This window comes from Plasmodium sp. gorilla clade G2, assembly GCF_900097015.1.
Source record: "Plasmodium sp. gorilla clade G2 genome assembly, chromosome: 13".
Taxonomy (NCBI): Eukaryota; Apicomplexa; class Aconoidasida; order Haemosporida; family Plasmodiidae; genus Plasmodium; species Plasmodium adleri (nom. inval.).
Genome location: NC_041705.1, coordinates 256294 through 282354, shown reverse-complemented (window position 1 = coordinate 282354; position 26061 = coordinate 256294). Strand labels below are relative to the sequence as shown.

At 18.6% G+C, this 26061-nt stretch overlaps 8 protein-coding genes across 8 annotated transcripts; 5 read left to right on the top strand and 3 right to left on the bottom strand.

Annotated features, from left to right (window-relative positions):
• Positions 1-70: 70 nt before the first annotated feature.
• PADL01_1306800 (conserved Plasmodium membrane protein, unknown function) lies at positions 71-2581 on the bottom strand (the record flags this gene model as incomplete). Its single annotated transcript, XM_028683595.1, has 1 exon — positions 71-2581. One exon carries the CDS (start codon positions 2579-2581, stop codon positions 71-73), a length of 2511 nt encoding a protein of 836 aa, XP_028539757.1.
• A 1913-nt stretch (positions 2582-4494) lies between these two features.
• PADL01_1306700 (tripartite motif protein, putative) lies at positions 4495-7280 on the top strand (the record flags this gene model as incomplete). The annotated part of the gene is made up of 2 exons (XM_028683594.1): positions 4495-4646; positions 4913-7280. 2 exons carry the CDS (start codon positions 4495-4497, stop codon positions 7278-7280), a joined length of 2520 nt encoding a protein of 839 aa, XP_028539756.1.
• Positions 7281-8305: 1025 nt separating this feature from the next.
• Positions 8306-10292, top strand: PADL01_1306600 (fork head domain protein, putative; the record flags this gene model as incomplete). Its single annotated transcript, XM_028683593.1, has 3 exons — positions 8306-9731; positions 9889-10108; positions 10217-10292. 3 exons carry the CDS (start codon positions 8306-8308, stop codon positions 10290-10292), a joined length of 1722 nt encoding a protein of 573 aa, XP_028539755.1.
• Positions 10293-10804: 512 nt separating this feature from the next.
• On the bottom strand, positions 10805-14494 carry PADL01_1306500 (conserved Plasmodium protein, unknown function; the record flags this gene model as incomplete). Its single annotated transcript, XM_028683591.1, has 1 exon — positions 10805-14494. One exon carries the CDS (start codon positions 14492-14494, stop codon positions 10805-10807), a length of 3690 nt encoding a protein of 1229 aa, XP_028539754.1.
• A 2614-nt stretch (positions 14495-17108) lies between these two features.
• On the top strand, positions 17109-19058 carry PADL01_1306400 (DNA-directed RNA polymerase alpha chain, putative; the record flags this gene model as incomplete). The annotated part of the gene is made up of 2 exons (XM_028683590.1): positions 17109-17217; positions 17308-19058. 2 exons carry the CDS (start codon positions 17109-17111, stop codon positions 19056-19058), a joined length of 1860 nt encoding a protein of 619 aa, XP_028539753.1.
• A 1545-nt stretch (positions 19059-20603) lies between these two features.
• Positions 20604-20870, top strand: PADL01_1306300 (conserved Plasmodium protein, unknown function; the record flags this gene model as incomplete). The annotated part of the gene is made up of 1 exon (XM_028683589.1): positions 20604-20870. The coding sequence occupies one exon, from the start codon at positions 20604-20606 to the stop codon at positions 20868-20870; it is 267 nt and encodes an 88-aa protein (XP_028539752.1).
• An 876-nt stretch (positions 20871-21746) lies between these two features.
• PADL01_1306200 (conserved Plasmodium protein, unknown function) lies at positions 21747-23151 on the top strand (the record flags this gene model as incomplete). Its single annotated transcript, XM_028683588.1, has 2 exons — positions 21747-22317; positions 22565-23151. 2 exons carry the CDS (start codon positions 21747-21749, stop codon positions 23149-23151), a joined length of 1158 nt encoding a protein of 385 aa, XP_028539751.1.
• A 313-nt stretch (positions 23152-23464) lies between these two features.
• PADL01_1306100 (DEAD box helicase, putative) lies at positions 23465-25357 on the bottom strand (the record flags this gene model as incomplete). Its single annotated transcript, XM_028683587.1, has 1 exon — positions 23465-25357. The coding sequence occupies one exon, from the start codon at positions 25355-25357 to the stop codon at positions 23465-23467; it is 1893 nt and encodes a 630-aa protein (XP_028539750.1).
• Between the last annotated feature and the right edge of the window lie 704 nt (positions 25358-26061).

The window sequence follows — 26061 nt, the reverse complement described above, 5'->3', positions numbered from 1 at the left end:
ATAAAATTTAAAATATAAAAAATGAAATTAAGCATACACATATATATATATATATATATATATAATTTTTTCATTTAAATATTGGATTCCTCATATTCAACAGTGACTGTTCATACGTTTTGATATTTAGATTTTTACAATAAGGTTTTCTATTAAAATTTGGGAATAAGGGTAATTTATTTTTTTCATATTCTAAGTCATGCATTTCATCTATGTCTATTTCCACGCAATTTTTATCCTTACAACATTTACAATTCATATTACATTTATTTTTGAGTTTATTAAAACACGTTAATGAGAGTGGTGATTTATCTTCTTTTAATTCATAAAAGGTTATAAAATTTTTACATGTAATTTTTTCATAAATTTTAATAATTACATGTTTGATTAAGATGAATACCATTCTGATACAATTAAAAGCATCATTTATTGTGAAGACGATATTTTGCAATGCATAGAATAGCATAAGTAAATGTATATATAAATTATTATAAACATAATGATAACAGAAGAAATTATAACTATGAGTATATATATCTCTATGTATATATATATTATAATATATTGATAAAATATATAATCCCATAAATAATACATAATGAGCAAATATATAACAAAATATTTTATAAAATATACCATACATTGTTAAAATGACACTAAACTTATTATTATCATTAATCAATATTTTTAAAATAAATAATGAAAATACAATTATTGAGATAACTAATAATTCTCCAAAAAATGAATATATAGCATATTTATATATTTTATTCATTTCATTATATATATAAATCATTATATGTTCATCATCCATTAAATTAAGTATATCAATCATATATATTAAATTATTAATATCTTCTTTAGTTTTTATATCTTTTAACATATCTTTATCATTTACATAATATACACCACTATTATAATTATTACTTTTTACATTTTTCAAGTTTTTTTTTTTCAAATTATTATTTTTATCATTTTCATCATATATATTTTTCTCAACATCAATTATATTATTATTATTATTATTATTTTTGTATAGGTTATAATATCCTGTGTTTGTAATACTAGTATTATTATTTGTTTTTTCTTTATTAATAGAATTTGGTAATGACTTTAAATTATCTTCTTGTTCATAATTATTAGATGAAAAAATATTCCTTAAAAATCTCACAAAATTATTACTATTATTATTATTATTATTTGTGTTATTTGTATTGATAACACTGTCATTATTATTACTGTTTCTATCAAATGCATTTACATGCATCCTATTATTATTACTACTATTAGTATTAGTATTAGTATTAGTATTGGCTTTACCATTTATTATACTTTTATTTTCAAACAACTCTTTTTGCTTATTCAATATACTGACATTCAAATTTACCTTTTTCATATAGTTATGGTAATCCTTATTAATTTCTAAATTTTTTGATATTATATGTTTTATATCTTCTCGATCTTTTATATCCATATTTTTAAAGGTTCCATCAAATGTGTCCTTATCATTATTTGTATGTGGGAAATATATAATCAAATAAATGCCTATAATAATATTAATAAATAAAGACATTAATCTTAAATATAATGCAAACTTTTCTTTATTTCTTCTATTATTTTTATATATCATTTCTGAAGTATAATAATATGCATCATTATAATAAGACATCTGTCGTGATAATTGTTTTTCATCTTTAAATATATTTTCTTGTTCATTTATATTTTCCATTGATAATGTAAAATATTTTGCTAAATTATTACCTTTATATATTCCCTTTTTATTATTATCTATCTCTTTATTTTTCATATTTGTATACATATTTTTTTTCTCTCTTTTTCTTTTTTTCTTTCTTTTTTTCTTCCACAATTGTCGACTGTGGTTCTCTTCATTCATATTATGATCTATTTGAATATCTTCTTCGTTAGGAAAATTATCATTATTATATATTTTATTTTTTTTTTTTTTCCCTACCCTTCTAATAATACTATTATTTTGTTTAATATTAGTAGAATTTATACTATGGTCATTGTTGACATTCTTGCTGTCTATTTGATTAGGATCATAATTATATGGTTTTTCTGCATCTTCATCATCATTTAATTGATAATCATCATATTGATAATCATCATCTTGATAATCATCTTCTTCATAATCTTCTTCTTCATAATCATCTTCTTCATAATCATCTTCTTCATAATCCTCTTCTTCATAATCTTCTTCTTCATAATCTTCTTCTTCATAATCTGCTTGATCTACATTTTCATAGACTTCTTCTTCCTTATCAATATCTTCTTCATTTTGTTTTTTTCTCTTATGAGATAAAGAATATGATTTTTCATTAAACTCACCAAAACTTACTTTCTTCAGTCCACTCTCATTTTCAAAATCTTGACTTTCTAATAATATATATCTATTGTCATTTTCATCATAATTCACTTCTTCCTTCAACATATAGTTACTTATAAAAGAGTATATGGTTAACAAGCTGTTATCATTTTTATCATTTGTCACTTTCTTTTTCAGGGAAGAATGACGCTTAGAATAACTCTTCTCATTATTCTTAAAACTTGTTTTCTCCATTTTTTTTTTTTTTTTTTTTTTGACACTATCTTTTTGTCAAGTTAAGAAAATGTGAACATAAAATATAATATATATATGTGCAAAATATATATATTACACATATATATCATGTTGATCCCTTGGTTTTAATCTAACTTTATTTTTTTACATATGTATCTTTATATATATATATATATATATATTATGTTCATTTATATATATATTTTTTTTTTTTTTTTGTTTTTCTTCTATATTTCATCTTTTTTTTTTTATTTAAAATTTTTCTTCATTTTTGTTTTTCTCATTTAAAGACTTCGACAATATGCATATATATTTAATCGAAACATATAAATATATAAATATATATATGTATTTATACTATCATATAAACATTACTTATATATTTAATTTTTAATGCACAAAAATGCATTCCAAAATTTTAATATGTATAAATATCCTTTCGTTTATTTAATTTATTTTTTTTTTTTTTTGGAAAATTAAAAAAGAAGAAAAAAAAATTGCTTAAAAAGGAAAAAATAAATATTTATAATATATTTTATATTTTATATTTATTTATTCCATAATAATTATATGTGTATATTTTTATTTCTTTATTTGATAAATATAGGAAATGCTATTTTTAAATATTAAAAATATATATATATATATATATATATATATATATATATATTATATAGAAAGGGCAAATGTGTAATATATAAATATAACTGTATATTTATAAAAATTACACCTGAAAAGAAATAAAAAAAAAAAAAAATTTAAATATATTATATAATATATATATAATATGTGCGTATTTATATTTTTATATCTTTTCAATATGTATGACCAACAACATTTATAATAAATAAATTATATATATATTATCCAGGAAAAAAAAATAAAAAATTTCAATATATTTCTGTCTAGACAGTTATATTTATATTTTCCTTATTTCCTTAATTTCTGATTTTTATTATTTAAATTAAAATTTTATAAAAAAATGAAAGTAAAAATAAAATAAATATAATTTAATGATATTATTTAAAAATAGAAAAAGTTCATAAGGGTGTGCAATCTTGATAATATAAGAAAAAATATAAAAAATATAAATTGATATTTTTTTTAAAATATAAAGTATTTCATTTTTTAAAATACAACCATAAAAAATAATACTTTATTTTAAAAAATGTACAATTCACTATAAAAGAATATGTAATAATATGCAATTTAAAAATATCATTTACTCTCTCTATTTTTTAAGAGAAGTATATAATTATTTCTGTATTTTTAATATGTGTATTTGGTATTATCATTTTATTACTAAGGTGATAAAAAATGTGTATATATAATATAATATATATATATATATATATATATATATATATATATATATATTATACACATTTTTAATCTGTTTTTGTTTTGCACGCTTTGTCACCTTTTATATTATACAATATTTCTTGAATATTTTCAAAAAAATATAATATAATAAAATAAAATATGAAGAAAAATAAAAAATTATTATTATAATATATTTTTTTTTTTTTTTTAAAAGAAAATGTATTTATGATCAACATATAATTTTTTATATATGTATGTTCTCATGGATACAAATATATATAAATAGTAATATATATATGTATATGTATTTTTTTTTTTTTTTTTTTTTTCAAATTAGACATATAAATATACAAATTAAAAGTATGTATCTTTGTTTATTTAGATATATTATAAAAAAAAAAAAAAATAAATAAATAAATAAATAAATAACAGGAATTAACAAGTGTATAAATTTTTTTTTTTTTTTTATTTATCTTTATGAACAATATATACATATATATATATATATATATATATTTATATATACATATATATTGTTTCCATTTATTAATTTTTTATTTTTTATGTGTCCAAAAAATTAATTATGAAACATGAGTAACATGTCTACAAGTAGCAATGATGAAAAGTACATAAAGTTCAAAAAGGAAAATCTCATGGGTGCTTTGAAAAGAAATAATAAATATATAAAAAGAAAAGATTCAGCTAGTTCTGTTAATGAATCTGTTGAAAATGAAAATAAAAAGTAAGCCCAACTATACATATACATATACAAATGAATCCCCCTCAAAAAAAAAAAGAAATATATTAAAAGAACAATAATAATATATTTTTTATTATTCCTATTTATATAATTTGTTTATCAATTCATGTATCTTTAATATTATCCACATTTCAATCTATCCATTATATGTATGTTTTTAATACGCTATGCTCATTATAGTTTGACATACACATATATTTATTTGTATCATACATATATATATGTATATATTATTTTTTTTTTTGTAGGACTTATAGATGCTATCACTGCAAGAGAAAAGTGGAAGATGTATTAATTTTATCTTGTAAACATTTAATATGTCTTATATGTTCTAGTATACAATTAGAAGAGAATTATAAAAATTTTTTAGAAAAATTCATGAACAAAAAGAGTATTGAAAATAATAAAAATGTGAAAAGTCATCATATTGATGAATGTTTTGATAATTATAAAGATATGATAAAAAATAAAATAACATACAATAATATAAATGATAAAAAAAGTGATTTGTTTAATAATGATATGATAGTAGATAATATGTACAAGAAAGATAAAGTTGGTTTTATCACTTGTAAATTATGTAATATTAAAAATAAACTATCATTAGAATCTATAGAAATATTAACAAAAGTCGGATTGTTTTCTCATAATATTTTAAATGTTCATAAATTTTTTTTTAATAAACTTGGTTATGAAGAGAATGATAATATTAATTTAAAACACAGTACTATAGAGAATGATGAAAAAAAGAAATTTCTTTTATTGAAAAATAAATATAATTATATAAATGATCAAATGGATGATTTAGAGAAATATTCTTATATATGTAATATTTGTTCTTATAATGAAGCTATTATATATTGTAAAGATTGTGTAGAATATTTATGTCAAGAATGTTGTGATAATATTCATGAAATGGATGTACTTAGGAAAAAAGCCAATTTAAAAGTTGAAAAACCACATGAATATTATGAAATAGAAAAATCATGTTTTCAATTAAAAAAATTAGTTAAGGCACCTAAAAAGTTTTTAAATATAACCAAAGAAGATATAGATATTATGTATAATACTGATGAAGAAAGTTATACTACTTATGGGGAGAATAATGGAAAATATAAAATATATGATAATAATAATATTAAAAGTAAGAATAAAAATTATTGTTATAAGGATGACCCATCCAAAAAAATAAATATATACAATGACAATTGTGAAAATGATAAAAATATTCATGTAGACATATTTGATGAACTTCATATGAATGATTCAGATTTTGATACATATGATGAAGAACATTTTTATAGGAGACAAAAATTTTTTTTAGATAAAGAAGAAAAAAAAAGAAAAAATCTTCTTCTTTCTAAAAAATTAAATGGTCTTGTTGAAGATATGAAAAATGAGAGTTCTTATGAAAGTGATGATTCATCTAAGTATGGAACGGATGGCTCCATAAAAGATGATAAAACAAACGTATTATTAAAATTGAAGAAAAAAAAAAAAAAAAAAATGCTACATATGAGAAGAGAAAATAAATTACATAATATAAAAAAAAAAAATGTAAATGATCTAATAAGTATTAAAAATAATGATGATACTAATATTAGTGATGATGACAATGTAGGGAGAAGAAATCATAGAATTTATTCAAACGGATTATATAATAATGATAATAAAAATAATTTGGATAGTATAAAATGTCTTAAAAATATTAACAACATAAAAAGTAATAATTTAAGAAATGATACATATATTTTTTCTAATAGCACAACTGTAGATATGATATCTTTAGATGATGAATCTTTATATTCAGATAATGAACTTAAAGAAATTGGTATTACAAATATTCATAAGGAAATATGTGAAAAAAAAAATAATAAAACAATAGAAAATATAAATAATGATATTCTTAATAATAAACAGTTTACAGTTATAGAAAATGTTCGATGTAGTGAACATTATAATTATCCAATACAATATTTTTGTCATACTTGTTTGTCATTATGTTTCTGTTCAGAATGTGCAATAAATGGAATACATACAAGTAATTGTAATATAGAAAATATTAACACAGCATTTATAACAGTATTAAATAATTATTTAATACAATGGAATGAAATTATAAATGAATTAATAAATGACTTAGAAAAGAATTTTTATGAATCTCTTGAAGATGTAAAAAATGACTGGTCAGCACATTTAAGTGAGTGTTATTATAATTTAAATACTAAAGTAAATTATATTTTTAATAATCTTGTTAAAAAAGAAAAAGAAATATTTGATGAATTTGATACATATATAGAGAAATTCAAAAATGATAATTTACAATATATAGAATTATTAAATTCGAAATATGAAGATATAGAAAAATCAATTAATTTAATACGTCAAAATAAATTTCATACAAATCCAATTGATATAATTAAGTTTTATACAAATAACATTGACATTATAGATAAGACTATTTTATTAAATAATGATTTTAAACCTATACAAGATTTATCAAAAATTAGAGAAAGCAAAATTTTCTATATGGATTTTTATGCATCACAAATTAATAGCTATCTTAAATATCTACAGGCATATTTAAACGAAAGCAATATGTTAGACTCAAAATAAAGTGCACACATACAAATATATATATATATATATATATATATATATATATCATATAGAGAGAGAAAAAAAGAGATACAAATATTAGATATCTTAGTTTTTTTTTAATAAATTATTATCATTTAAAAAATTTATACATATATTTCCTTCATACATATTTTCTATTATTTATCATTTTTTATAATTTTTTTTTTTTAAAGTTTGCTATTTGAATATTTTACTTTTTTTAAGGTCATAATGACTGAATAACATATTTTGTATTTGCTATCATATATGTATATATGTGCTTATATATAATTTTCTTTTATATGTTGACATATTATAATATTTTATCATCTTTTTCTTTTTTTCGTAAATATATATAAATGTATTCATCTTACAAAACGAAGTTACATTTATATTTCTTCATATTTCTTCATATTTCTTCATTTGTTATTAAAAAATACTTATATTTTAAATACAAAAAGTTAAAAAAAAAAAAATTCATATATAATGATACAATAATGTCTTCATTGTATATATATTTATAATTATCCTTATAGATATAAAATTTAAATATATACGTAAAAAATTAAAGAATTATAAAATATTAAAAAAAAAAATTAAAATAATAAATAAATAGGTTGAATATAGCTAAATTGATAGGTTAATGAAAAATATATTATATATATATATATATATATATAATACAATATATTCATTTTGTTAATATTTTAAGGGGAAAATATTCATATATTCTCAACGCCAAATATTTTTATTACATATTTAAAAAAATAAAATACGCATATATATATATATATATATATATATATATAACGTATAACTTTTAAAACGAATATATATATAATAAAATTTATATAATTTTATAATAACAAAAAGATGAAAAAAAAAAAATATATATATATATATATACCAAATTAGTGATAATTAAAGGAATATAAAAAAAATAAATTAAATAAATAAATATATAAATATATATATATATATATATTTTATATAGATTCCCACATTTTTGAAAAAAATTTAAAATGAACACAGAAGAAAAAATTAATACATCAAATGATCGTGAAGATGACAATAATGAATGTGTTAAGTTAAAGAAGAAAATAGAAAATGAAAAAGATGATATAAATAATTTAAAAGATGATGATGTTTACTTATCAGCTGACAGTTCAAATTCTTATAGATATGATAATCACTCCAAAAAAACAAGTATTAAGGAAAATATAAAAGAAATAAGCACAAGTAGGACTCAATCAAAAAAAGAAAAAGATAATAATAAAGATAAATATAATGATAAGAAGCGTAATAAATATAGAAGTTCATCTAGTAGTAAAGAAAAATGTGAAAAATATTGCAAGAAAGATAAATATGATAAGCATAATAAATATGAAAAAAATGATAAATATGATAAGCATAATAAATATGAAAAGAATGATAAATATGATAAGAATGATAAGCATAATAAATATGAAAAAAATGATAAATATGATAAGCATAATAAATATGAAAAGAATGATAAATATGATAAGAATGATAAGCATAATAAATATGAAAAGGATGATAAATATGATAAGAATGATAAATATGAAAAGAATGATAAATATGATAAGCATAAAAAATATGAAAAGAATGATAAATATGAAAAGAATGATAAATATGAAAAGAATGATAAACATAATAAGCATGATAAATATGAAAAGTATCATAAATATAATAAGCATGATAAATATAATAAGCATGATAAATATGATAAACAAATGAATAAAATCAATATTCTTAAGAACTTCAGTGAACATACAAGAACTAGTAAAGCTAATTCACATTACGATAGTAAGAGAAAATCCAGACATATTTCAAGTGAAGATGAAGAAATGAAACACCATAAACATGTGGATCATAATGCTAGAAAAAAAAGTAAATCATACAAAATATTAGAAGATAAATATTCTTCAGATGTAGAAAATGAGAAAAATGTTGTCGAAGAAAAATATAAAAATAAAACTAAAAATACATATGAAATAAGTAATAAAAATGGTAGTAATATAAGTGAAAAGAAATATGAAAAAGATAAACCTCGTATTTCTCTTCATCACAATAAGGATAAATATGACAAATATGATAAGTATGAGAAACAAAATCATAATATTAGGTATAATGAACAAGATATTAAAAGAAAATCAACAAAACATTATGAGAAGGAAAATAGATATAATACACACAAAGGAAAAAACAAAAATGAAAAGGATGAAGAGCAATCTGAAGAAGAAAAAGAAAAAAAAAGTGTTCAGAAAAAAGAAACGCAAAATTTTAATCCATCTGGTTTATTAGCTCAAGAAAAGATATATAAAAATGGAATTGAATTGAAATATACAGAAAGCATAGATGCTGAAAAGCCAGATAAGAAATGGAGACTTTATATGTTTAAGGATTCTAATAACAATGAGCCTCAAAGTAATATATTAAATAAATAAATGAATAACTAACTATATATATAACTGTATTTTTTTATAATTTATGTGTTTTTCTCATATTTTTTAATCTTAACAAATAAATCAATTCAACATATATATATTAATATATTTTTTTTCATGTCATTTTCTTTTTGCAGAAATATTACACATACATGACAAGTCGTATTACTTAATCGGAAAAGAACAGCTAGCTGTAGATATACAACTAAATAATATTAGTATATCTAAGCAACATGCTGTCATTCAATTTAAAAAACATGAAAGTAAAATTTTACCATTTCTTCTTGATCTTAATAGTACCAATGGTACTTATATAAATAATGAAAAAATTGAACCAAATAAATATTACGAACTCAGGTAAGATCAAATTAAAATAATGAAAATATATACACACATACATATATATATATATATATATATATATATATATATATATATATATTTATTTATTTATTTATTTTATAGAGAAACTGATATAATCAGGTTTGGAAGTTCCAACCGTGAATTTGTTTTACTACATGATACTTGCCAAGCTGAGTAATGTTTTTTTTTTTTTTTTTTCAAAAAGAATATTAAGATCTTAAAATTTATATAATATTTAAGAAATAATGGACACATATAAATATATGGATTTTATTATGTGTGTTATATTATTATAATTAAACTGTTATGTTTATACATATTTGTTATTTTATTTTATTTTATTTTATTTTATTTTACTTTTTTAATATGTCTCATTTTCATAGTAAATTTTTATTTGTAACTTAAATGTTTTTAAGTTGTTAAATTATCATAAAAACATAAAAATTTTATTCGTTAAAAAAAAAAAAAAGAAAAAAACAAATTCAAATTTTTTAATTTTAAACAATTTTTTATTCATTATATACATAAAAAAAAAAAAAAAAAAAAAATCAAAACATATAAATGAAAACCGAAAAATAAAATGTATACACATATAATATATTATATATGTACACAATTTTGAAGCATATATTACCAAAAAAAAAAAAAAAAAAAAAAAAAAAAAAGAAAATATATATATATATAAAAAAATTAATGATCATATTTATACATATCCATACTTTCAAAATTATCGTTGAGATCATCTATAGCTTTTGTGATTTCATCAATTTCATCAAAATTAATATCGTTCGAGTCGTCGTCTTCATCTTCATCACTCTTTTGTTCATTTTCTTTATGTTGTATGGATATATTATTATTAGTATTATTATTTATGACATGTTCAATATTTTCATTATTCGTTATAATATGCTCTGCAGCAGTATTATCATATTCAGCATTTATTTTATTGTTGTCTAATGGATCCAAAATAACTGCATTATCTTTATTTAGCACTTTATCATAATTATTATTATTATTATCTTCAAGATTATCACTTTTCTTATTATTATTGTCATTATTTTCCATATTTTTAGTATACATATTTTCAATATCATCACCCTTTTGCGTATTATGATCTGAATAGTTTTCATCATTTGATTTGGTATTAATTTTATACTCTATTTTATCAACATTTTCCTTATTAATATTATCATTAATAATATTTTCAATAGGCATATTTTTGTTAGCGTCTTCCTGTTGATCTTTCTCCTCATTTGTATTAAATCCAAATGTGTCAAATAAATCTTGATAATTATCTTTACTCATGTGATCATACACATTCATCTCTTTCACATCTTCTTCCTTTGATAGGTTATTATCTTCATTATAAGTATAATTCAAATGATTGTCATCGTTTTTATAATTTTGTTCATTGTCTCCAATGGAATGATTTTTTATATCAGGAGAACTTTTTGGTTTATAAGAAGATGTATCTGTACTTATAATATAAGATGTATTATCTATCATTAAATTATCATAAACGTTTAAGGTATTATCTCTATTCGTATCATTATTATTATTATTATTATTATCTAAGTATAGTGATTTATTCCTTTCTTCTTTTAATATAATGTTATTTTTTTCTAACTTTAAATTAGTATTATCATATTTGTCATTCAAAAAATCATTATCCTCATTATTTAATTGTAAATTATAATTTTTTACTTGATTGGTTTTAAAAGGTGTATTTTCATTATTGAAATCATGTAATTCCTCTCTCTTAAAGTTACTAAAACTTAGATTGTCTGTTTCTATATAAATATTATTTTTCTTATTGATAAATTCATTATTCAATTCTTTCGAATCATCACGCATATTATTATTTAAAATATTCAAACTTGATGAGTTTACATGATTTACTTGATTACTTATGGGACCATCTAATTTTTCTTTCTCCTTTGAAATGTCATTTGCTTTTTGATTATTCAATGTATCGTGCAGAGGATCAGATATTGCGTCCTTTCCACATGAATAATCCTTATTATTATTATTATTATTAAGTTCTAATTTGTTTATATTTTGTCTAGATGATATATTATATGCATTATAATCAAAATCATTTAATTCGTTAAAAAAACTATATTTATCATCAACATTTACTACTGTATTTTCAGTAGCTTGCATAATATTATTACCATTATTATTATTATTATTATTATTATTATTTTCTATATGATCTAATAATATATTGTTTTCATTTTTTTTTGAAATATCCTTTACATTATGTAAATCATTATCTGCAAATGAAAACATGATATCATTATTAAACAACAACGTGTCATTATTTTGATTATTTACTAAATTTTTAAATGATGTATTTTTTTTACTTTGATTAAAATGATCTGAGTCATTGTTAAAAAACAATTTATTGACATTATCGTTTTCATTATTATTTTCATTTTTTTGTTCAACATTCCATGGATCATATTTATTAAAAATGATATTATTAAGATGTTCCATTTCTGTACTATCTCTATTATTTTTATTTTTTTTCTTACTTTTTTTTTTAATATTATTATTAACATTATTATCATTATGATTATCTTGGTGGTTGTCATTACTATTTTCTAAACGTTTATCTGTATTATTATTATTATTATTATTATTATTATTATAATCTTGTTTATTTTGTAAATTTTCCGAGTTTTCTTTTTCAATATATTTTTCAAAAATACATATTTGATCATTAATATATAATAAAGAATTTAAAGTTACTGATATGTTAGAGTTTCCTTTATAATCAGATAATTTGTTTATAGATTGTAATATGTCATTTTTATACTTGGAAACGATTTGTATACATTTAATTTTTTCTTGACCATTGTTCATATTTTTTATTCCTTTTAGACTTTTCATAATATTATTAATTTGTGATAGATTTAATGGTATATCATGAAGTATATTATCATCAGAAAATGATGGAGACATATCAGCATTTTTTACAAAAAACTTCTCAGCTTTATTAATAATAGGGAATGTAATACCTTTTTCTTTTAATGATTTATATTCAGCAAATATTGCAGTACATATATGTTGATGTAATATAAAAGAATCATGCCATAATTGCATCATGAATAGAATTTTTCTTTTAATAAAATGAAGTCTTGGATCTGTAGCTACACCTGGATGTATAATTGGTACTATTAAAAATTTGGATAATTTCGATTTAACATCTTTTGTTAATGATTTTTTTAAAGTTGTTGTTCTTAAAAGTTTACTTATCTTTTTCATAAAATTTTCATCAATAAATCTAGCGAAAAACAAACCTAAATTCTTTACACAGAAATTTAGAAATTCCAAAGAAATAACAACTTCTTCTGGAACATGTTTTCTTTTTAATTTTTTACCTATAAAATTTATTGTAAAAATTATAACGTTAACTTTTTCTTGCATATATGTTAATACATTATAAGCTCGATATACATCTAAAAATATGATATCATTCAAACAATTAATATTTTTATCATTATATTTATACATTTCATTCGTATCAATATTTCCATGATTCCTTAATAAATTTTCTAGACACGTAACATATGTGTCGTCATTTGTAATATTTTTTAAACTATTTATTTCATTCATACAAAAGCTATTTCCAAAATTACTGTTGGAATTATTTTTATTTATGTTCTCGTTATTATTTAATAACTTTTCTAAATCTTGGCTATTAAGTGTGGGTTCATTTCTACTACCACAATGATAATTATTATTATTATAATTATTATTATTATTATTATAATTATTATTATGGTGGTTGCAATTATAACTATCAGTCCTTTGATTTATATTATTATTATGTTGGTTGTATACATTTACATTATTTTGAATTCCAAAACCTTTGGAAAAGCTATTTTTACTATGATTTTGTAAGAAATTATTATTTGAAAAATTATTTTGTTTTGAACTAAGTGGTAAATTATTATTATAATTATTACTATATATATTATTATTATTATTACTACTACTATTAGTAGTAGTATTAATATTAAATGTTGTTGCACTGGTTATATTATAATTTATATTATTCAAAATATTATTAAATGATTTCATACAATTATTTGATATAGAACTTATATTAGCACTATTAAATATACTCCCAGATTTCTTTTTCCCATCATTTGATGAATCATCACTTGACATTCCCTTTCTTGTTATATTTCTTAAAGAATTATTAATATGCATATTTTTATTTTTATTTTCATTCTCATATTTCCTTATATTATTATTCCAATTATTACTACTATTTCTTGAAGTCTCTCTAATAAATTTGTCTCCATTATTATCTATATTGATATCGTTCTCTTGTCCTTCTTTCCTTCTACGTATACCTCGATTATCCATTATATACGTTCCTTAGATGATATATAATATGTAAATAGTAATATTGAACATTCATATATATATATTTCCCTTTTCACAAAAAAAGCGAATCAAAATATACACACATAAATATATATATATATATATATATATATTTATTTATTTATTTATTTTATTTTGTGTGAAAATAATACAAAATGAAGATAATATATGTGTAAGATCTTTTTTTTTTTTTTTTTTTTTTTTATTTCTTATTTTATAAATTTAATTAAAACAATGTTTCCTCAATATAATAATAAAAAAAAAAAAAAATTATAAACTGAATTAAATCAATTTATTATGTATACTTAAGGTTTTTTTAAAAGAACCTTGTTATCAAATTGAATAATTTTTAATAATTTATTGAAAAAAAATTAAAAAAAAACTATACAGATAAATATAATAAAGACGATACACTTTAATTAAAACATTTCCTTTATTATATACATTTGTTTATTTCCACAAAAAAAAAAAAAAAAAAAAAAAAAGGAAAGATATATATATATATATATATATAATTGTTTATGTTAAACATAAATGATTATTACATAAAAATATTAAAATATACTTATTTCATGATTATATTTTATTCATTATATATGTATGTATATATAATAAAGACGTAAATATTTTATATATCTTATTGAATTATAATATTCATCAATATATATATTATATATATATATCAAATTATATAATATATCATTATATTATCCATGAGAAGAATTTTTTTTTTTTTTTTTTTCCTATTCTTGATATATATAAAAATAAATGTATTAACTCATAAAAAATAACACATAAAAATTTTGAGATTCTTAAAAAAAAATCTATAAATCTCTATTATAAAAACAATATGATAAAATAAAAAAAATATATTTATTTTTAATTTATTCGATTTATGCTACACCAAACAAAAATATATATATATATATATATAATATAATATTAAATAATTAAAATAAAAAAGGAAGGAAAAATAAAAAGTAAAAAAAAAAGAAAAAAAAAAAAAATGAAAAAAAATAAAAGAAAAAAAGCGAAGAAAAAAAAAATGAAATCAATAAAAAAAAATTAACAATAAAAAGATAATATTTTAATATACAAAAAAGATATAATAATATATTATATATAATTTAAATTTTTTTTTTTTTTTTTTTTTCTTTTTAAAATTTATTCCTTTTAAAAAAAAAAAAAAAAATCAGCTGAGAAAAAAAAAAAATGTTTCTTCTTTTATAAACAAAAATTTTTCCTTCAATAAAAATATAGATAAATTATATATATATATATATATATATATAATAATCTAATGAGAAGAAGAATATAAATTATGTATATATATATAATATATATTAAGCACTAAGAAAAAATTTAAATATATATTTATATTTATATAATATTATTATATATTTATTTATATATTACATTTTTTTATTTCTGTATAATATTTTAACTTAATCCCTCTATTCTTTTATTTTTTGATTTATATTATTTTTAGTACTTTTTAGAAAACAATAAAATCTCAAACCATTCCTTCTCATATAATATTTTTTAAATACAGTTACTTTTATCTTATTTTAAAAATAAAAAAAAAGAATATAAATTATTATATATATATATATATATATATATATAATATAATATTTTATATATATTATATTTTTTATTTTATGTACTTATATATTGCACACATCTAATATTTTGAATTTGCTAAGGATTATATATATATATATTATATATATTTCTTTTTAAGTACTAAAAAATGAAAACTCTAAAAAAATACCATTATGAAAAAAAAAAAAAAAAAAAAAAAAAAAATATATAAATATAAATATAAATAACATGAATAAGGCATAACTCAACTTAATATATATATATATTTATGTATATATAATCAAAATAAAAGGAATATGGTGTTTGAAAAGATAAGATAATATTACATCATATGTTTCATCTTTTTACCTTTTACTATATTTTTTTTTTATTCTTATATTATTGTGTGTAAATGAAAAAATAATAAAATAAAATAAAAAAAGATGAAATTTAGTAATTATGAATTACTACAATATATAATAATACAAAATAAATGGGAGAAAAAATAAAGAAGCACATCATGAAGGAATAAAATACATTTAAAAATTAAATGCAATTTATATACTGTTCATTTGTAAAATTAAATATTAGAAAAAAAGAAAGAATGAAACTTTTCATTTGGAACTATCATAACATATATATATAATATATATTAACATATATTCAAAAAGGAAAATAATATCTATATATAAATATATATATTATACTTCTCATTGGCTAATTATTAAATTATTTGTTTTTTTTATTTTATATGTTATAATTAAAAATTGTTGAACTAATTCACTATTTTAAGATTTTTTTTTTTTTCTTTTTTATAAATTAAAAATTTTTAATGGTATATAATCCATTAATATTGATTGATATTAAACATTTACCTACACAAATAACTTCTTTTTTTTTTTTTTTTTTTTTTGTCGGCATTAGATATTATATACGTTTCAGAATTATTTTCAAGATGAATATGACTGAGATGATATTTCTCACATTGTAATATGAGTAGAAATATATAATGTCATTATTATTCTTATTACTATTCTTTTTAGCAACGTTCAATATTTATTGGTCTTTTTGTGTAATTTTAAAAACTAAAAACCCTGCCTTCTTGCCCGTACAAATTAGTAATCCAAAAAAATGAAAATATATATATGTATATATTTTTATATTTATATATTCATATATATATATATATATATATTTTTTTTTTGTAGATAAGCGTGAGAGACATAAACCCAATAATCTCAAAAGATTTTATATAAACCAAAATGACGGTGTGAAAAATAGAAATTATAACAACAGAGATATTTATAAATTTGAGGGAGTTGATGAAGAAAATAAAGATGGAAAAGAAATTATTGATGAAGATTATTTGAAAGAATATGAAGAAGCATATCATAAATATGATAATATGGATGATGATGAAAAAAAAAGAAGAGGTTCAGATAATAAAACGAATTGGTTTGAGATAAGAAAAGGAGAAAAGGAAAAAGGACATCGATATAATGTTTATGATAATGAAATAATGAAAAAGGATTTAAAAGAAATAGATTTAGAAAGAGCAGATAAGATAGATAGATCAAAAGGTGAATTACCTCCATATATATATGAGAGTGGAAAGTTATATGAAGGTATGTCTATGGATTATAAGCCTGAGGTATATGATTTTCATAAATATAATAAATATTTTGATGATTTATGTAAAGAAAAGAAATCATTAATTGATTCTTATCAATTAGATAAAAAATTATTAGATGAAACATATTATGATGCAAAAAGAGGAGGTCCTAAAACATTTGGTTTTCGATTTAAACAAATACAACCAGTAAAATATCATGAAGGTAGAGCATATACATATTTTTTTATGCATTCTCATGATGTAGAATTATCACCCATTTTTTTAAATGCATTTAGAAGAGTTGCTATAAAACATTTAAAGGGAGGAAGAGTAACTGCTTTACGAATACCAAATATGAAACATGAATTTTATTGTATAGTTGGTGTAAGAGAAAATTTTTTTGATTTAGCTCAGAATTTAAGACAAATAACATTTAAAAATGTACCTGAGGATACAGATATGGATAATTATATGATAGGTAAATTTCGAATTAAAGGTCCAATGATAGTAGTAGCAGGTCATATGCAATTACCTAAGAATATAGAAATTGTAAATAGAAATCAATATATATGTTCAGTTGCTGCTGGTAGTTATTTATCTATGGATGTAAAAATAGAAAGTATTGAAGAATATGTTATGCCAGAATTTGGATCACAATCTAGAAATAGAGATATATGTAAAGATAATTTTATTCATTTTTCTAGTAGTTGTACACCTGTTGAACACTTTGTATTTACTGGTCAAAGAAGAGGTATTAATTTAGATACACTGGGAGAAATTAATATTGTAGAAATGCATACAGATGGTTCAATTACACCCAAATCAGCACTTTTAAAAACCATTGATTATATATCTGAAAATTTTCAATATATTGAAAATGCCCTTTATAATAATTGCCATATATGTGATGACGGCTCTTTGGATGAAGAATTTCGTAACCCAGAATTTTATATGGATAAAGATAGATATACTGATGTACCATGGAATAAATATAAAACAACATCAGAAGAATTAGAAGAAACCAAAAATTGGCTATATAGAAAAGATGTACACAGACAATATAATATCGACCCAGAAAGTGAACAATCAAAAGAAGAAAGAAATGTTATGTGGGAAAAAAGTAAAAAAATGCGAGAAGAAATTCAAAAAAGAAAAGATCAAATTAAAAAAGGACCATCTGCATCAGAAGGAGAAATGGTACCTGATGAAGAAAGGCACGACTGCTTGCTTGATTGGCCTGTTGATAAGTCTGAAAGAAATATGAATCCCCCTAGATGGGTAATTGAAAGACCTTTGGAAAAAAATCCACACATAGGTCATGAAGAAATATACGATGAAGGAATATGATAATGATGTCCTTGGAAATGATTTAGTAGTATAAGTAAATGAATAAATATATACATCTACTTGTATATTTTTATATGATATATTTTTTAAAAAACAAATCAATATAAGGTTTTCATGAGGTGTAAAAGGTGCAAATCCATGAGAACATTCAATGTGCACTTTTTTGTAATAACATATGCATGTTCAAAAAAAAAAAAAATAAAATAAAATATAACATAATAAGTAAATAAATAAATAAACAAATATATATATATATATATATTTTTAATATGGTTTATTTTTTACAATAAGAAATATTTTTTTACTTATTGAACTAATTTCAATGTATAAAAATAATATATTATATATATATATATATTTTTTTTTTTTTATTCATTTTTGAACACCTTACAAAGTATAACCATTTATGTGTTTCTTTCTTTTTTTTTTTTTTTTTTTTGTATAACAATTTTATTTTAATTTTTTTTGTCCAATGTTATATATATTATACATTAATTGTTGTTTGATTTTTTTTTTATTTATTTTATTTGAAAAAAAAAAATTTTAATCGCAACATGCAACTATATATATATATATATATATATATATAAGAGTTTAATATATATATATATATATATTTTTTTTTTTTTTTTTTTTTTTTTTTTTTTTGTTGGCAATTATTTTGTGGAACACCACTTATAAATAAATTTACATTTTAATCAAAAAACGTAAATTACTTATTTTTTCTATGTGTTGAAAAAATTATATTTAATTGCCTTCATTAATTTTTTTAAAAATCTACAAAAATTTATATTATACAATATATATATATATATATATATATATATATATATATATATATATATATTTGTTGTTCCTTGTTTTTATTACTTGTTTATTTATTTAGACCAGCCTTAATTAAAAAGTTTATTTGGGTAAATAATATCTATACACATTTTCTTTTCTTTTTTTTTTTTTCTACTTTGTATATTTTTTGTATATATATATTTCTATAGGAATTTATTCTATTAAATGATATATATATATATATATTTATATAATATATATACTTTTTTTTTTGTTTTTTTTTTTTTTTTTTTTTTGTACACTAGTATTAAATTATAAAGAAAATCGAAACGTGCTTTTTTTCTATATTAAATTTCTGTCTAAATGTTAAAAATAAAAAAGGTATATACATATAAATATATATAATATATATTATATGTATATTTATTTATAGATTTTATATATATAAATATATCTTTTTTTTTTCTTTCCTCTTATAACATTATATGTTTTTATTTTTTTTTTTATTAAGAATAACAGAAAATAATATTACAGTGAAATAATTACCTAGTTCATATTAAATAAGACTTGTCACCTATGTTTGATTGAACTTGAAGTTATCGCAATTCTTACTTTTTTTAGTGGATTTTTTTTAAACACAGATAACCAAAAAAAATAAAATAGGATATAATTATTATATATATATATATATATATATACATATTTTTTTTATATAAACATATATAATATATACCGTATTTATCTTATATATTAATAAAAATGTTCACTTTAATTTCAGTGTGTAGTTATTTATTTTATACGCACAAAGAATCTTTATTAAATCTTATAGGATTAAGTGAAAATAGGAACTCAAGGAAAAATAGGAGAAAAAAAAAAAAAAAAGGAAAATTAAAACGACCTTTCCCTGAAGAAAAATTTTGTTTATCAGATTCTGACATGCGCAGGAAAAAATTCATTTTAAGAACATATAGTGATGTTAATTTCAATGTGACACATACTACCAAAAAAGAGCGTCATTCAATTTGATTTTTTACCTTATCATTTTATTTAATGTTTAATTTTTTAGTTTTTCTTTATATTTATTCATTTTTTATATTAAATTATAGGAATTCAAATTAATTTTTTTTTTTTTTTTCTTTCATTTTTTTTAATATATATATATATGTTGCATAATGTATGTTATGGTATATAACCACATACATTCTTAAAAATATTACATATGTTTTCATTTCGTCTGTCCATTTTTTATTTTCATCTTTATATATGTACATACAAAATATATATTATTTTCTCATTTTTTTTTATTATATATAATTATTAAGACTCACCATAATTTGAACATATTAAATGTATTATTTGTGTCTAAATAGCATAATGAATTATATATATATATATATATATATATATATATATATATATATTTATTTATTTATTTATTATATTTAAATATTGTGTACAAAATTTTGTTTAAAAATTATGATCATATAACTAGAAAATTACAATATAAATAATTTTGTGTCTTTAAAAAAAAAAAAAAAAAATACATAAAATTATAGGTACATAATATATTTCAATTCATAAAATTGTGTAGGTAAATATTTATAATGGAGTATTATAAGACATTAAATATATCTAATTATTTTTTTTTCAAAAATATTAAAATAAAATGAGGAATTATTATTTATTGTCTTATAGATATTATATATGTGCATATTTCATTTTTTTATTTTAAAGAAATACGTGAATTACTCTCCTAATATAGACCTTTAAAAATTATCTTTTATTAAAATATGACGAGGAAAAAAATAAAATAAAATAATGAATCTTATTGAATGAAGCTGTTATATAACAAATATACATTTTAAAATAATATTTAAAGTAAATTAGAAAAAAAAAAAAAAAATGAATAGTGACAAAAAAAAAAATAATAATAACAATTGGTTTAATAATTGTACAAATGAAAAAGAAAAAAAAAAAAAAGATAAAAAAAGAAACACAAGTATACAAATTTTTTATAAAAATGATATAGATATATTTTCTCCTTGTATAGATGTAGAAGGAAAATTATGTGTTATAACAAGTACAGGGGATATACTAAGATATAATATTTTAATCGATGATATAAAACAAAATACAAATAAATCAACATCAGCAACATCACGTTCATTAACATCATCCTCATCCTCCTTGTCATCATCATCAATATCTTCTTCATCCTCTTATAGAAAAGAAGGACTAAGAGAACAACATGAACTTTCATATGAAATGCAAAAGGATAATGATGAGGAAGGAGAAAAATATTACGATTCCATTGATGATGTAGAAAATATAATAAATAGAGGAGATAAAACAAAAACACTAAAAAAGGAAAAGAAAAAAAAAAATATTCAAGAAGAAAAATATGTTAGTATTGATTTTTCCTCAGAATGTTTATGTTCAGATAATGATTATAATTTCTATGTATTTAATCCTAGTAATAATAAAGAAAAAAAATTAAAAAATTCTTTCAAATATTATTTTTATCATTACTATGAATAGTAACAAGTTAAAAAAAAAAAAAAAAAAAAAAAAAAAATATATATAAACGTAAATATGAATATAAATGATATATGATATATATATGTTGACTGTAATATATGATATTATATATTGTCCTTTATGTTACGCATATGTATATATGTACATTTTTTTTTTTTTTTTTTTTTTTTTTTTTTTTGAAGTTACTAAATGCATAATGATCATAGATAAACAGAAAAAGGTCGAGTTATACACAGAAGAATATGAAGACAAGGAATTCAAAGGGATAAATAATTTATTATATGATAGTAAAAATAATAATTTATTTATTGTTGATTCAGGTAATATATATGAAGAGAATACATGTAGTATGTATTACATAAATAAAGATATAGAAACTATGATTTCTATAGATATGGATTCCTTATCATATGTTAATAATATTTGTATATATGAAAAAGATAATATAAGAACTATATATGCATGTGTAACAAAAGAAAATAGAATTATCAAATTAATTAAGAAAGGAAATACGTACATAAAAACTGGATTCTTGTATTTAAACGGAAATTATTCTCCTTTATTCATTTGCACTAATAATATAAATTTCGTAATATTACTAAAAGATTTAAGTGAAGAGGAAAAAAAAGGAAAGGTTCTGGAAATAAATTCTAATGCTGAAATTATTAATTCGTTTTTTATGGATGGCAATCAATTTAATGGTATATGTTATGATCACAACATAAAAAAATATTTTTTTATCGAAAAAAATATAATTTATATATATTGAAAAGGTAACAAATACATAAATAAATATATATATATATATATATATATATAGTATATAAGTATATATCAATTAATGGATGGTTTTAGGAAAATTTATTATATACAAAAAAAATAAAAATATATATATATATATATATATATATATATATATATATTATGATCAATTTATCTATTTTTTCTTTCTTTTTTCTTATTATGATTATTCTATTTTATATTCATGTATATATTTCTATTTGTAATTATAATTTCATATCTTATTATGTTTTATTATCCTTTTTTTTTTTTTTTTTTTTTTTTTTTTTTTTTTTTTTATTTTATAATAACAAGATGTCGTCCAAATCTTTCCTTATTTTAAGCTTTACATTATTTTGCATGTTCAAAGTTGTGGCTAAATTTTTAGAAATATAAGGTTGTTCAACTAATCCTGTAGAAAGTAACATATTATTAACAGCATCAATGATTTCATCATCATTAATTTTTAGATGTGTATATTTGGTTTTATAAAATCTTAATATAGAAGAATAATATGCATATGCTAAATATAGTAATTGTGTATTAGACATCCATGTTGATAAATAATTTGACAAGTTTGTATTTTTTAAAGTATAATTTTGTGCATTTAATTTTTGTATATTTAAATCTTTGATTTCTTGATAAAATAATTCATCTGCTTCATTTAATAATATAATAGCCATTCCTTTTTTATTACTTCTAGCTGTTCTTCCAACTCTATGAATATATTGTTCTCTAGATATAGGTGTATTAACTTGAATTATTAAAGTAATATCTGGATAATTTAATCCTCTAGAACTTATATCTGATGTAAATAGAATTCCAACCGATTCCATAGAAAATCTATTAGATGTGATTTGTCTATGTGCCGGTTCTTTTTTTCTATGTATTTCATAAACTGACATTTTTAATTGGTTTATAAAAAATTGTGCATAAAAAGAAGTAGCTCTAGCTGTTGGAAAGAAAACGATAATTTTATATGTAAACTGATTTAATCTCATATGTTCAATTAATAAGTTATATAATATAATAGTAGTATCAATGGCTTTATGAAATAATACATATTGTCTTAACTGATCACTTGTATGTTTAGAAATGTCTTTAACACAATTTAAATAGATATAATCTGATTTACACATTTTTTTTCTTATTTCATCTAAATTATATCCTAATGTAGCTGATAAAAGAATATTTCTTCTATTAGATGGTAAATATGTTAATAACCGATGAATATCATTTTCATATCCTGAACTTAATAATTGATCGGCTTCATCAATTATTAACATTTTTAAATTTTCAAATAATGTATTAAATAAATAAGTAGATTCAAAATGATCTAATAATCGTCCGACAGTACATATAATAATATCTGGTTTAACTCTTCTTATATTTAATTGGTCATCTCTTCTTTTTATACCTCCTGTAAGTGTTAAGACGTTAATATTATGTTTGTATGTTAATAATAATTTACATTCATTATATATTTGATTTGCCAATTCTCTTGTTGGTACTATAATAAGAGTATGAACACTTAATATTTTATTTTTTATTATATCATTAATAGATAACAATAAATATGCAATTGTTTTCCCTGTTCCTGTTTTTGCTTGAATTAATAAATCATTTTCTTTTTTTTCTTTTATTATATTATTATATACAATTCTTTGAACATCTGTAAATTCTTTATATTGAAATATTTCTAATAAGCATTTTTTTACATCTTTATCTATATGACAACAATTTTCTATTAATAATTTATTATAACAATCTTTATTTTGTTCATTCTGATCATTAATATTTACATTTTTATTTTCATCTATATTTGATTTTTTTATCTCTTCTTTTTCTTTTTCGTTATTCTCTCTATATAATTCTTCTTTAATAATATTATCTTTTATATGATTGTCTGGTGTATAGTTTAATATACTATCCTTTTTAATGTCATTGTGATTTTCATTTTGATTAACAGTTTCGTTTAATGTAGTAATATATTTTTTTTCATCAAAATTATGATAACTTTTTTTTTTCTTTTTTTTAACATATGTTAACTTTCTCAACTTATAATTTAATAACTCATGCTTATAGTTCACTTTAAGATGACTAATTAATTTAGCATTTAATGTAAATACTTGTAGAGGCCTATTCAAAAAGATGGAATAATTATTCCTCAACTGAAATAGAAAAAAATTTTTCATGGAATGAAAATATTTATAAGAAAGAGCAAGAAATAATGTTGACCATAATATGTAACATGAGGTTCTTTATTAATTTTTTAATATATATAAATATAAATATATATATATATTTAAAACAATACAATAGTTAAATTAAAAAAAAGAAAAGGAATCACGACATTTTAACATTATATAATGTGTTACATATTTTATATCTCATCATTTGAAAGTTTTTAAATAATAATTCTTTCTATAAATATAGATAAAAACATTTAAAAAAAAAAATAAAATAAATAAATGAATGGATATATATATATATTATAAATGTTCAATTTTATACCTTTCAAAATAATAGACTCTATGGAACTATATATGATACTATATTTATATATGAATAATTATTTTGTATATATATAATATATATTATATATATATGTATATTATATTATAGCACTGTGATGTATACTTTTTTTAATGGTTTTAATTTTTAGGAAGTATATATATAATAATATATATATATATATATATATATATATATATAAATTAAATATATTAATATATATATATAAAAAAAAAAAAAAAAATTAGCATTAATATATTTTATTTTTTATTTATGATATCCTTACCGTGTGATGTATTTATCTGAGTAATACTTTTTTTTTTGTTCTTCCTCCTTATTGAAAAAAAAAAAAAAAAGATGTTGCCATGAAATTTATATGTTTTAA